This window comes from Strongylocentrotus purpuratus, unplaced genomic scaffold (assembly GCF_000002235.5).
Source record: "Strongylocentrotus purpuratus isolate Spur 01 unplaced genomic scaffold, Spur_5.0 spur5_scaffold_8, whole genome shotgun sequence".
Taxonomy (NCBI): Eukaryota; Metazoa; Echinodermata; class Echinoidea; order Camarodonta; family Strongylocentrotidae; genus Strongylocentrotus; species Strongylocentrotus purpuratus.
The window spans coordinates 312,129-327,707 of NW_022145614.1; the positions used below are offsets into that span (position 1 = coordinate 312,129).

At 35.6% G+C, this 15,579-nt stretch overlaps 1 protein-coding gene across 1 annotated transcript in view; it reads left to right on the top strand.

The window, feature by feature from the left end:
• The first annotated feature begins 3,467 nt into the window (after positions 1-3,467).
• LOC105446098 (gamma-aminobutyric acid type B receptor subunit 2-like) overlaps positions 3,468-15,579 on the top strand; it is a 44,398-nt gene continuing 32,286 nt past the window's right edge. The window contains exons 1-2 of the mRNA XM_011682476.2: positions 3,468-3,843; positions 10,099-10,236. Of these exons, the coding sequence (XP_011680778.1) occupies positions 3,610-3,843; positions 10,099-10,236 (372 nt within the window). The 5' untranslated portion in view covers positions 3,468-3,609. The remainder of the gene's footprint in view (positions 3,844-10,098; positions 10,237-15,579) is intronic.

A 15,579-nucleotide genomic window follows, 5' to 3' on the forward strand; every position in this document is an offset into this window, starting at 1 on the left:
TACGATCAAGTGTATATCTCCAAAATTAATTGAAAATTTCCCATAAAGTAATCATATCTTCTTCTATCAATCGTAAATTTACGATTATTAGTAACTTACTATCATTTTTATGTTACAGATAGATACAATTAATTAATTAAGTGCAGTAAGATTGAAGATGATAAAATGTAATGATTATTAGTAAGTCACCAATTATATTTATGTTACATAGCCATTACTACATAGAGTCCAAACAGTCGACCATTGGGTCATCGTTTCATCAGAACAATGATACTACAATAAATATTGCCATCTTTGGACCGATTCTCTTGTCACATATTTGTTTAGTCCCGTTTACCTAATTCCCCAGTCTGTATATATTTGACTAGTTATACCGCTACCTTTTTATACAATATAATCTCTTTCATCGTAATGTTTCTTGTTGCTGCTAATTTGTGTCTAGGCATAGGGTAAATGTGTTTAAAGCAATATAGTGAGGCAAATTAAAAGTTTAGAATTAAATTAATGTGGAAAACGCGGTAAATGCTTAACGGTTTCAATCCATTTCAGAAATATAGCCATGCTAACTAAATGATATAATCACGCGTGTCGGTTCATTTGTAAAGATATTTTAAGGACTAGAGACTAGTGAGATATTATTGCTGTTAAATTTAATGGTTTGTCCATCGTCGTTGGATGATTTTCGCCATGAAGAGAGAGAAGGGAGAGAGAAAGAATGGGAGAGAAGGGGAGTAGAGAGGTGGGAAAGGGAGAGGGAAGATTATGAGAGGAAAACAGAGACTGTGAGAGAGAGAGAGAGAGAGAGAGAGAGAGAGAGAGAGGGGGGAGAGAGAGGGAGAGCGAGAGAGGGGGGAGGGGAGGAGATTTATTGGGAGTAGAAAGGAATAATTTTGCAGGAAGGTTAGTGGTAAAGACCACGAGAGAAGATAAAGTGACTGATTGAAGGACAAATGAAAATAAACAAATAGAAAGTTTTTCTTATATTTCTTCTTCTTTTGTTCGTATTACAATTCACAAATTTAGATATGCATATTTGAATATTGTATATTAGACTCTTGGAAAGATCTACTAAAATCCTTATTTTTCATGAATATAAACTAACACTTCATTACGAACCATTGGAGTTACCAACCTTCCTTTCGGAAGTATAACCCTCTGAAAAACGACATTTTAATTGAAACGGGTACAGTCATTATGTCAATTTCTGACAAATGGAACAAAATAATTACGGACCCAATTACTTGGTCAAAGAAGATTTGCTCCCCCCCCCCCCTTCTCTCTCTCTCTCTCTCTCTCTCCCTCTCTCCCTCTCTCTCCTTCTCTCTCTCTCTCTCTCTCTTTCGCTCTCTCTCTCTCTCTTTTTTTCTTCTCTCTCTCTCTCTCTCTTTTCTCATGCCTTCTCTCCAACCATGGCAACTCTCTTCCTTATTTTTCGAACTCTAGAACTTTATTCTTTTGTCGGCTAATGCTACTTACCGAAAGGTATATACGGTGATATTTCATTTTTAATTGACATCTGTATTTAAGTCTCATTTTGATATTTGCAATGTACCATTATTGATTGGGGGATGTACATTTAAAGTGCAATTTAGTGTCTGATTCCTATAGCAAGACATTAATCTGGCCATCGTTCTATATAGCTTATAATGGTAAAGTAGGGGTCTTGTAAGCAATTAAAACTGAAGACATACGCCGTAAAAACTAAATGAACAACAACAAAATTGGTGTATCTTTTTTATCATTGCCAAATGAAAAAATAAGGTAGCAATCTGCATATATATTACGTGGTAATAATGAAATATTAATTTGGTTTATTTCGAGAAAGGACGTAGACCTATTTATAGGAGACGGTTCCTACTCACCCATTAAAGGAGCTGACGATAACCAAGAGTACATGTAAACAATACAAACAAAAACACGAGTAGGTATATAAATTGTTGTTGTTGTTGTTTTAGTTTATAGGCGTTTGTCATTCAGAAGTAAATATTTACGCCTCTTCTCTTAGGATTTTTTTCCTCTTTAAAATTAGATTTACTTTTTTCAATGTATAGATTTGGATAAATTGGATTTTTAAAAGTTAAACTGTTTATGTTGAAGAATTCAGTGGCTGGCGAGCAAAAGGCCTTTCAGCTATATTGGATGCCCAAGGACCAGCTCGGACATGGTACGTAACGTTGTGACAAGCTTCTCAACTCAGCGTAATGCTGAGCCTAGACCCTCCGACGCCCACCAATAAGTCTAGTCGTCTCCACCGCGTTTCTTCAAAATTTTGTCCGAAAACCAATAAAAAACAGATCATATACATGAAGTTTCTAAACGTTAATATAGGCAGTTCTCTCTTTTAATTCTGTTTTCTCTCTCTTCTTCTTCTTCATGTATCACTCACTATAAAAAAAAAGCGAAACATCTTGGGCTCAAATAATTATGTGCGGTGCAAGGTGGTTAGTAGGGGTACAGGTGTACGAGAAAGAAATGGTTAACTGTTTCTTTTTCGTGCTCACAGTTTGAACAATGACCAGTCTCATGTTGATTCAACTCAAATAGATTTTCATTTAAGAAAGCACACGTGCTTTGACTAGTCTCAATAACAACCACTTGTATTTTATTTTCATGTGGTAAAATATAGCGATAATGCGAAAAGAGTCACGTCGCGTACTCGCAAAGGCGTGAGTATTGGTGATTTACCGGCTTGTAAAAAAACGAGGAATCAACCCTACACTTCGTAGGTGAGATAGCTTGTATCTATCTTGTAACGCCCCCAAAACGTGATAACCTGAGTGATCGGCACAAGCCCATCTAACCGTTTATATAATTCACCCATGCGCACAAGTTGGTTATCAGACGTTGACCTTGCCACCCTGAGCTGAGAAGGTGCTCAGATCTTTATTTCCAGGATTTCTTGGAACTCGTTTCTTTCACCTGGGTCAAGAGTGGCAATGGTAGAAGATTTCAGGCAAAATGTTTTTCCCCTTTATATTTCAATCAATATTGAATGAACAAATGAAATGTTTTGACTAATCACACAATAAAAAACAGGTGTGAAAAGCGTTTGTGAAAAAGGTTTAAATAAAAGGACAAGACAAAATTGTCTCTCCTTTAAACAAAAGCCACACACACACAAAAACTAAACAAAAGCGGGTGATGTGAATAGGCCTTGCCCTAAATTTTTCATGCAGGGAAAGGAGGGGATATTTCACTTGGTTCTTGTTTGTTTGTTCTTTGTTGTGTCAGTGTTTATATTTTTGTGTGTCTGAATTCTTTCGATTTACTTTTGGGGGTGCTCCTTGCCTAATTACACACACGGAGAGGTTGGCACACGTTTATTGCCACACGCAAAACCTACAGGCATTGAATGATAGATGAGGTAATATTACTATGTTAAAATGATTAAAAGGCAGAACTACAACGCATGCGTGAACAAATAGGTTTGTCTTGTGTTTTCTTTCATAGCATAATCAGTGATAGACCAATAAGGTGAGGGCGATCGATTTTCTCGCTCAGATGCTCGTTCTCGTTCTCGTGGGGTTTCCCTCAACTCACCATTCTTCAGGTAAGCATTGGTAGGATAAAGACGACGAACTCACTCCGTACTTTTAAGCAACAAGTACAATGTCATCATGTGTCTGCTTTGGTGTTTGGTTATTGTTAGTTTTCGGAGGATCGGTAGTCGAGACCAAGACGCCCCTGTACATAGCGGGTCTCTTTCCGCTCTCTCCTGGGGGCTGGATTGAAAACTATGGCAACCAATCTCTTATATCAGTCTCCATGGCCATTGATCTCATCAACAACCGATCCGACATCCTACCCGATCACGACCTCGTGCTTGTCTACAATGATTCTAAGGTATGTTACGTACATAATATTTCTCAACTATTTCCTATCGTACAAACTGGTAATGGTCTTTAAAAACATATTAGAAGAATATTTTAATGGCTTGAAATGATATACAGTAAAGCCATTTTCTTATTGATTTCGTGTCGTTAATAGTGAAAGAAAAGTTTATCTAGCTTTTTGAGTGTGTCACTTCAATTTTCTCATGAGAGAGGAGTAGACTATTCGAATTAGGGCAAGCTGGACAATAGCATAAACATGTGAATATGAGAAAAAAATTGTAAAATTATTTATCATCTACAGGGCTATTACCACATTTTCCTTTTTCATTAAACACTACTTATTACACATATTTCAAACTGTTTGTTGATAAAAGAACGTCGTTCATAGAGGCGTCACTTCTATCTCCTGAGAGTTAATTTGCGTGATGATGAACAGAGCACACTGTTTCCATCACGTCGAGACAATTATTATACTCCTTTTCATGAAAGAATACTGTAGTCAGAAAATCTTTTCAGAACTACTCTACAAAGGAATAACAGTTCTTTTCAGAACTTCATTCTCCAATCTCACTCTTTACCTGTTATCTGCTCACAAACTTCTCAATCTCGATCATTCCTTCTTTTCCTTTTCTTCCCTCCTTCTATTTCATCTCATTTTTTTGTCGACACTATATCGAAAACGAAAAAAAAATAGTCTCGTGTTATTGTTTAATAAAACGCCATTTCATTATAATATCTTCCTTTCTTTCTCCAGGTTCTTCTGAATTGAATTGAATTGAATTTATTTATTCACCACCATTGAAAACATTGAAACAAAAGATAAATGTACAATGACAATGACAATGTCAATATAACATAAATGCATGACATGAATTATAAAAAAAATACATGTTCTACAGCAATATACATGTACATTATGACAAAGATAAAGTAAACTTTGCTTCAAGAGTAAAACAATAAATGACTATTTACAATGAGTTTGTGATCGATGGTAAAATAGAGTCAAAAATAGCACATGTGCTAGTCGAGTCTGACTCTCGTTATCTAAAGCCTAAAATAAAGTTAATTTAAAAATATATGATGGGTTTCCAAATCTTATAAATAATTTTGTGTATAATATTAAAATGAGACTGGTTACTATATACAACTATATAGTTACGAGGTTATGATTCGTGGTTTTCACTTAAGAGTAATTTTGTAAGTTTTTTACGAAAGTTTCTGACGATATATCGTCAACATCCTATTTAGTAAAGCTACCACATTTTTTTCTTCACATAATATGGCAGCTCTTTCTTTTTTATTTTTCATTGAATCTCTGGTCGGCGAAGTTAAAGATATAAGAACTCTTATCATTATTCATTTCGGCGATTCAATATTTGTTTTCTGTGAGGTCTTGACAACATTTCTGGCCTACTCAACCATGCACTTTATGGTAAATGGTGGCAAATTGTTACGTTGTCATTATGTCTAATATACCACAAAGAAACATTGCTCATCCGTGTCGGATATATACTAAAAATTTCTGCAAGGCAAGGGGCGAGGGAAAAATTTCTGACCCCCAAAACAACACCATCACAAACAAAATATTCTGATGTCATTTTTAGGTGTGCTCATGCCTAGGTCACATTTGCCGCGGCGGCCGTGCGGTCTAAACTATCTACGGCCAATATCAATTATAGGATCACCGCGGCTACGGTAGCGGTCACATAATGTTAGGGTAGCCGCACGGCATATTTTGAATTTGTGGAGACAAAAAAATCTGCGACTGCCGTACGGCCTTTGAAGTGATGACGCACGATCGCCTTAGGGCGTCCCTGCGGCGGCCGTAGCGTTTTGACAAATACTAAGGCAGACGCAAGGTAGCCGCAATGTGCCCGTGAGGCGGCCGAAGGGGGTCCATATGGCAACCGTGCATCAGGAACACATATGAGTGTCCTCTGTCATTTTGATATCATGTTTTTCCCTAAATTACTTCAATAGAATATAATTTTAAAGTATAACACTAAAAATTTTGTCCTCATATTTTACAGCTTATAAAAGGTTTCATAATATGTCTGACAAGAGGAAAGAAAAATAAATTATACACTGATGAAGGAGTAGAGTCCCACTTTTTGCAGGGAAAGAGAGAGAGAGAGAGAGAGAGAGAGAGAGAGAAGGGATGGTGATGAGAGAAAAAGAAACGAGATGCTGCATAATGATTGTAGCACAACTCCTTAAAGACCTATCCATAACAAGACTGAACGAAGGAGATAGGAGTTGAATATTTACTTACACTTATCATCATCTTGGAACACAAATTCGGGAAACCGAATTGACGGACACGAACTTCAAATAAATCATGACATCAAAAAGGAAGCTACAGACCGAGAAGAAAAAAGCAATATAAATTATGACACAAAATCAATACTTCAAAGGAATGCCGATGACTTGCAACAAAATAGCAGAGAACATCTAAAGATGCTGTAGTGTTCTTGAAGAGACAAACGAAGGCATATAGATCGAGAAACCCAATACCACTCGATTTAAGTACACACTCACCAAAACATTGATAGATCACATCTTGTTTAGCATATCCTAAATCTAGACATTGGCTTCGGGGCCGGGGGCTTGGGGGAGGGGGGAGGGGGGGGGGCTTGGGCATAAAATTAGAGCTAAATGCCATCATCATGATCTATGTACTATCATTTCGTACAATTATGCCTTAATACGGTCCAACATCAATTGATCTAACATCCAGTTTGTCCATCAGCATTCCGACAAATAGTTTTGTCCAATAAACAAAAAATTGGTGTGTAAACCATTGTCCGAAAACCAAATTTGATTACACGTATTACAGCTGTTCTATATCTATTGCGTCCAAATATCAAACACAATGCTTTTTAATACCTTGCCTAATGATCTCAGAATTATAAATGTTGTTATATCTTATAAAATTAAAGATAGTGGCTCACTTCTTTCATCTCGTGAATACTAAATGTTTTAATGTTCTTTTTATCTCTCTTTTGTCACTCTGATTCGATTTTGTACTTAAATTTCCGTAAATATATTTGTTTGTAAATTGTATATTCTTTGTTTTAGATTCTATTGTTCGAATTTTATGTAATCATGGCCTCGCTGAAAAACAGCATTTGCTGAATGCGGGCACAATTATTGTATTTGTTTTTAACCGTGAAAAAATAAAATATTCCATACCAACCAAACTATGTTAGAAGTGTACACTGATGGGAATGCATATTATAAACATGGCCAATTGGAAATTTAAAATCGTCAATATTATACACTCAACTGCTCCGCAATCTTATGTATGACATTTCTAGCGTTCTAACTTTTTTTGTCTTACTACATTATTAACTTTTCTTGAATATGGTGAGACATCTGAAGAAAAAAAAAACTCTCAAATCTTTATTAACCACAAAATTAATCTCAAGAAAGAAAATGACGCAAAGAAGAAAAAATAATGGAAAATAAGGTGATTCGGTGATATATGGTGCCAGAGAATAAAGACAGATGATAGTTTAATCAATTTAGAGAGTTTAGTAACCTGGAAAAGCAATGGCAGAACATAAGTCACGTTGTTAGAAAACATAGGAATAATAATAGTTGAAATACAAACAAGTTACCAAGCAGTGTCATTATAAGTTCAATGAATACAAATTTTGGTTTCAAAATAGGTATGTCTCAACTTCAATTTCAAATGATCTACTTTAATTTGAAGAATATTTTAGATGAACATTTCGTCTGTTCCGGAAATTTGTATACCCACTTGAGAGTGGATTCCACTCCAAAGTAATAGCTGTTAACGAAACAATCCCTATATGACTCCCCAAAGGGTTAACGAAACAATCCCGATATGACTCCCCCAAAGGGGTTAACGAAATAATCCCTATATGACTCCCCCGAAGGGTTAACGAAATAATCCCTATATGACTCCCCCAAAGGGGTTAACGAAATAATCCCTATATGACTCCCCCAAAGGGTTAAAGAAACAATCCCGATATGACTTCCCCAAAGGGGTTAACGAAACAATCCCGATATGACTCCCCCAAAGGGGTTAACGAAATAATCCCTATATGACTCCCCCAAAGGGTTAAAGAAACAATCCCGATATGACTTCCCCAAAGGGGTTAACGAAATAATCCTTATATGACTCCCCCAAAGGGGTTAACGAAACAATCCCTATATGACTCCCCCAAAGGGGTTAACGAAATAATCCTTATATGACTCCCCCAAAGGGGTTAACGAAACAATCCCGATATGACTCCCCCAAAGGGGTTAACGAAATAATCCCTATATGACTCCCCCAAAGGGTTAACGAAACAATCCCGATATGACTCCCCCAAAGGGGTTAACGAAATAATCCTTATATGACTCCCCCAAAGGGGTTAACGAAATAATCCTTATATGACTCCCCCAAAGGGGAATTCACTCCTGGAGATTTAGAGAGTAGAATCATAGATATAACGAAACAATCCCTATATGACTCCCCCAAAGGGGAATTCACTCCTGGAGATTTAGAGAGTAGAATGATAGATATAACGAAACAATCCCTATATGACTCCCCCAAAGGGGTTAACGAAACAATCCCTATATGACTCCCCCAAAGGGGAATTCACTCCTGGAGATTTAGAGAGTAGAATGATAGATATAACGAAACAATCCCTACATGACTCCCCCAAAGGGGAATTCACTCCTGGAGATTTAGAGAGTAGAATGATAGATATAACGAAACAATTCCTATATGACTCCCCCAAAGGGGAATTCACTCCTGGAGATTTAGAGAGTAGAATGATAGATATAACGAAACAATCCCGATATGACTCCCCCAAAGGGGAATTCACTCCTAAAGATTTAGAGAGTAGAATGATAGATATAACGAAACAATCCCTACATGACTCCCCCAAAGGGGAATTCACTCCTGAAGATTTAGAGAGTAGAATGATAGATATAACGAAACAATCCCTACATGACTCCCCCAAAGGGGAATTCACTCCTGGAGATTTAGAGAGTAGAATGATAGATATAACGAAACAATTCCTATATGACTCCCCCAAAGGGGAATTCACTCCTGGAGATTTAGAGAGTAGAATGATAGATATAACGAAACAATCCCTATATGACTCCCCCAAAGGGGTTAACGAAACAATCCCTATATGACTCCCCCAAAAGGGAATTCACTCCTGGAGATTTAGAGAGTAGAATGATAGATATAACGAAACAATCCCTATATGACTCCCCCGAAGGGGAATTCACTCCTGGAGATTTAGAGAGTAGAATCATAGATATAACGAAACAGTCCCTATATGACTCCCCCAAAGGGGTTAACGAAACAATCCCTATATGACTCCACCAAAGGGGAATTCACTCCTGGAGATTTAGAGAGTAGAATCATAGATATAACGAAACAATCCCTATATGACTCCCCCAAAGGGGAATTCACTCCTGAAGATTTAGAGAGTAGAATGATAGATATAACGAAACAATCCCTATATGACTCCCCCAAAGGGGAATTCACTCCTGGAGATTTAGAGAGTAGAATCATAGATATAACGAAACAATCCCTATATGACTCCCCCAAAGGGGAATTCACTTCTGGAGATTTAGAGAGTTGAATCATAGATATAATAGGTTGCTAATCACCGTTATTAGACAGAAAACCAATCAGGACCAGTGATAATTATTGACAGGCATGACCCAAGGCAGGGAAAATATTCTGAAAAGGCCAACAGCTACGGTTGTACTTAAATCAGATACAAGGCAGGTTATACAATTATTAAACTGATTATAATTTCAGAATTTCAACATTGAAAAACGGTAGAGGAATAACTTGTTCGTCTTTTGTATATCAAAATATATGAATATTACATGTGAAAGAACAGCATAAGGATTGTATTATGGATAATGATAAACGATATATGTACCTGTACGTATGATAACGACGGTTGACTTGTATTGCGAATATTGCCCATGACTATATGTACATACAAATGGAAAAGTAAGTAAGTTGTGGTTCATTGATATTTTTTTTTTTTAAAGGAAATTTGTGTTCTTTTCATTTTCAAGGTGATGAAACCAATTTTAGGAACATCATTCCAAATGTACCAATGATTGACCTGAAAATAATGAAATTCTGCCACCGCAGAGATTGATAATGACACCTTCTAGGTTAAGAGCTTAATATGTCGCAAAGTATATCTATTACAATTATAAGAATTTAAAATAGCTTATTAATAAAAAAAATAAAAAAACATTTATGATTCTTACACAGGCTTCTAGTGGACACGCCCTGAATGCCCTTTTCCATCACTTGTACACACCCCCGACTAAGATAGCATTGGTAGGAGAATTATTATCATCTGTCACCGTTCAACTCGCGCAAGTCACTGGTTTGTGGAAATTTATCGAGGTGAGTGAGGATCTTCTTCATAATATTTTTTGTCTCTCTAAATAAATAATACTCTGAGCTTCTCTTCTTTCTCCTATTTTTTTTACCTGTATCTCTATTTATAATTGTATTATCCTCATTTATCATAAACTTTTTCCTTTATCGTTGTGATCGTTTCCATGCCTACTTATTCCTTTCCCTTCCTGCTTCTATACTTTTCTTCTTTTGTTCATGTTCACACAGGGGAAAACCTCTTTAAAGCATTAGGCTAATCAGCTTTTAATATACAAACTATTCACTCAGGGGATAAATTCTTTAAAGCTGATTAGTTCAAAGAGCATTAGCGTCAATTATCACAATACAATGTCTTGCCTCTATAGAAACGGACTTCGTATCTGCAGCCTGCTCTGACCGGTCTTTAGATCGCGAGTTCGTATCTGTCCGAACATCGTATAAACACACAGGGCAAAAATGTACTTTAAATCCGTTTAGTTAAAGAGCTTTAAACTAAACAGGTGTAATGCAATTGGTCGAGAATACAGGCTTGAGTTCTTTATTGTATAATCTCTTGTCTGCCTAATTGCAGTCTTGTATATAAATTATATTGGCTTGTTTGAATTATGCGAGAATATAATTTTTATATCCGTCATTTATGCAACACTTGAAAAGATGATTCTACGTTTCACTTTTTGTTGTATTGCAAGAAGGTGATTCTCGGACAATTATAATGTAGTTTGATATTTCACCTATTAGGTAGAACTGGAAATAAACCAAAATATAATAGATGTAGGTAAGGACATAGGAAAAAAAGAAATATACTCTCCTGAATGTTATTTTTAATTATGCGCAATATGCAATTTACAAATTTAACGTTAAGCAGTTTGTCAATGGTTCCGTTATTTACTCGCATGCTTTGATTTTTTAATTCAAGTCGTAGCTAAGATTATTTTTAAAGGTTCTAGGACACCTACCCCCTGAACATTCACCCACCGGATAACCACCCCCAGTCAATAACCCCCTAGGACAACTACCCCCTAGGGCAACCACCCCCTAGGACAACTACCCCCAGGACAACTACCAACTAGGACAACTACTCCCGAACAAATAGTTATTCTGGGGAGGATGTCCAGGGGTGTCTGGATACGGTTTTTAAGGTATGAATTAGTTAGCAAAGAAAATAATACTAAGCTGGAAGAATATTGTTGAATATACTTTAATTTGTAGCCAATGTTATTTTTCATCCAATCATTGAGTAATTAATGTAAATATGGATGGAAATTATGGAAATAAATTCCTCGTTTGAGGAAAAGAGAGACAGAAATATATATGTATATCCGTCATTTCCAAAAATGACGTTTAGTTTTAGAAAGAGATGTAACAAAATACAACCGGATAATGTACGCATGATACATGTATACATTATATTTCTTGATTATACGGCTTAATTTACCTCCCTTTCTTGTTTTACTATCCTAATTAGCCTACACATTTTCAGATACTAGTAATATGATAAATTTGCAGTCTTGAATTTTCAATGTGTAACGTGCACGTTTGATTCGGCTAGAATACATTTCCCGTAATTTCCACATCTCATGCTAATCTTTTACAAAAGATAAATGCATCGATCGTACATGTTCTATCTGAAAGAACATCTTCAAATTATGGTAAGCGTAATGCGCCGATTACATCGTGAGTGATTTGGCCAGCATGTTTCAACCGGGGTGCCGCAAGACAATTTTAGGGGAGCCGGGAGAGAAATTAAACACTTTAATTATTATTATTATTAATTATTTCTCGAATGTTTATATCGTTGATCCATTATGAAATAAACGTAAATTATGTAGAATGTCAAATTTCAAAATCCTCATGAACCAAGGTTTATGCTAAAACAATGAACGTGGGTCAAAATCCCGTTTTGATATTTCAGTATGAAGACAATAGCTGAGAAATTCACATCAGTTGTGTGCATTTAAAGATAAACTTGAGTTCTGGTATAAAAAGAAAAAATGAATTCTCACAGAATCTAACGAAACTTACACTGAATGTTCAAGAATACAAATAAATGTCATGTGCCAAAAAAAAATGGAAGAAAATGTATACTGGCTGAGTAATGAGCATAGAAAGATAAGGAAATATATATATATAAATATACCGTTGTAATGAGAAAATGCCTAACACCTCTTTAGGTACTTTTTTTTCAAAAGATGAAGCGACTTCTCCAAATAACAGGAAGTCAGTTAACTGCAGACATAAATATTAAACCAAAGCAATTACTTGTCATGCATCTCAAATAAAAGTCAGCAAGAAAATCCATTGGGTATTCAAATACTTACCTTTAAGGAAGAACGTCTCAGGAAGAATCTTTAGATTATTATATTCTGCATATCTTGTTGAAACGGATTTAAACGTTTAAACCTTTATTATTATTATTATCATTTATTTGACCAATCGGAAAACATACAATGAGTATAACCATCAGATATTACACAGAAATGTCATGATACATGCAAACAGCTTCAGGAAAGTGGAGAGGAGAGAGAGAGAGAGAGAATGATACAATCTGCTGGTCATGGGTGACGAAAGCAATTGAAATTGCTATTACTCGAAAGCATGTCACCCCCACAGTCTGTATCCTGGAAAATTAAGAGTAAAGAACAGAATAAGAATTCACAATATGAGATAATAAATATATATCAGGACGATAAATAATTGGATCAATTACCATTATATCCTTGATTACTTTCATTACATTATTTTGTCATTACAATGGCTTTACGTTCATCACATAAAACTAAAAAATTTCAAATCAATAACATGGTGCTTACATTAGAAACCATTGATATGATCATTATTGGGAAGAAAAGTTCCGTAATAACATTATTCTTAACAATAATTTCTAACTTTCGAAATGAAATGAAATGAAATAAATAAAATTATAATCTGAAACCTTATATGTACGGAATGGAACAAAGAAATTAGCTTGCAATATTGATATTATTTCTAAGTGAAAACAATAAACATAAATTAGTAAGTTATGATCTAGATGAGATGTATAATTAATCTTGGAGTTTCCAAAAAGGCACAGTAAAATTATTTATCACTTGCTTTTAAGTGACGAACACATTTAGGAATTCGATGCATACAAATTGAAAAATAAAAAGCTTTGTTTGGTTTGCTTGAGAGAAATGGACAGAATTTGAAATCAGACATGAGTATAAAATATTACCATTAATAATTATCAATGCATTGTTTACATTGAATTAAATGAGTTTAGTGAACAGTGAGAAGAGATTGTCTCAATGTTGAAAGGAAGGATGAAATAGAATTGAGTACAGCGGTATCTTTTATTACTGTGGAAAGGTTGTTCCACAGTCTTGGAAAGCGGCGAGATGGAGAAAGAAAAAGTGCCTGTGTCCGAGAAGAAGGTGACGGAATGTAAGTACCTCTTGCCGCCTGGAATTGATCTGGATGCATTTAGTAAGAGCCTCACAAAGGTCGAGACCACTGAGGCATTTGAAAGTGAATGAAAGAAGGAGAAAGTCTCTCCTGGAAGATAAGCTCGACCAGTGGAGAGTAGTGAGTCTATCTTCATAGGACATGTCGCCTCTCCGTTGTTTAAGGGCAAGACGTGTGGCTGGCGCTGAACGCGTTCTAATTGCTTTTCTTGTTTGAGGGTGTGAGGATGCTACGCCGTTTGTCTGACCCTATTGTCCGTATTCTAGTTTTGGAAGAATGAGAGCTTTGTAAAGAGAGAAAATGGCTGGTGTTGAAGCTTGACCTGCCACTACTCTAATGAACTCGAGGAGACGGTTGGCCCTTTTGACGATATTATCAATATGTGTGTTCCATGAAAGCTATTACGGATGTGTAATTAGTTTGAAGGATTTATAAAGATATCCCAACCCGTTTATTACCTGAATATTTTCAAGAATCTTGGGGAGAAATGAAACGTTAACGTCATTACTATTTATGTCATGTATGATTTGTTTCCATATCTTACTACCTCCCCCCCCCCCCCCCTTCTCTCCCCTCTCTCTCTCTCTCTCTCTCTCTCTCTGTATTCGTCTTGCTCTCTCTCTGTATTCGTCTTCCTCTCTTTCTGCTGTTTTCCCTCTTTCCCTGTCTTTCACTCTCACTCTCTCACCCTTATTTTGTTTATGAACCATCCTCCTCTTGTCATCGTGCTAATGTTCTTATTTGTTTTTGTTTCGTTTTTGTGTGTCTTTCATGTTTTTTAATCAAAATTCAGTAATTAATGTATAAAGTTTAAATTATTATTGTGCGAACCTACACATAACAAGCATTGCTTCCAAGTAGATTCGTTTTTCATTTCCTGTAACCAAATAAGTCTGGTAGAAAACAAACTGTTTATTGTCATGAGAAACTGTCTAATTTTAAGAGTCTGTCTATTGGAATACCCCAGGGCAGTGCACTGGGTCCTTTACTTTTTCTTGTTTTTATTAATGATATAAGTGAATGTCTAAGATCATGTTCATGCAATATATATGCTGATGACGTTGTTATATATATTTCTGATAAGAATATCGAAGTTATTAGGGATAAGCTGCAGGCTGATCTAGAGGGAATTAGTAAGGGGTATAAAAGAAATAAACTAAAAGTTAATACTGAAAAAACTTACAGTATGTTATTGAAACGCAACTCGCAAAATAGTCAGGATTTAAACATTTCTTTGGATGGAAATAAAATCAAACCAGAAAAAAACATTAGGTACTTAGGAATTGAATTGGACGAAAACCTAACCTGGAATATCCATGTAAAGAAGCTCAGTAAATCGTTAGCTTATAAAATATTTTCTTTGAAAAAGGTCAGTAATTTCACCGATACGAATGTGTTGAATAAAATTTATAAATGTATAATCCAACCTATATCAGATTATGCATGCTCGATATGGGGGAATTGTTCTGTTTACAACAAGAACATTATTTTTAGATTACAAAAAAGAGCAGCAAGGATAGTTGAACGGAATTTTGATTTTAATGAAAGTGGTCTTGATATTGTTAAAAGATTGAAATGGCAGGTTTTAGAAGAAAGACGTAACTATTTCCTTGCTTGTATAATGTATAAATGTATCTATGGTTACGCTCCATTACGTTTGTGCAATGCTATTGACATGGTTTTTGAACGGCATCCAATGAATACGAGATTGGCTAACTCAATGAGTGTTGTCCTTCCCAAGCCTAGTATTGAAATTTTCAAGAATAGTTAACGTTACGAAGGCGGCAAAGTATGGAATAATTTACCCTCTAACCTACAAAATGCACAATCCATCGACTGTTTTAAAAACATGTATAAAAAAACCTATTTCAGCAAATTATGAATAATATCATCGTTGTTTTTGCTCTT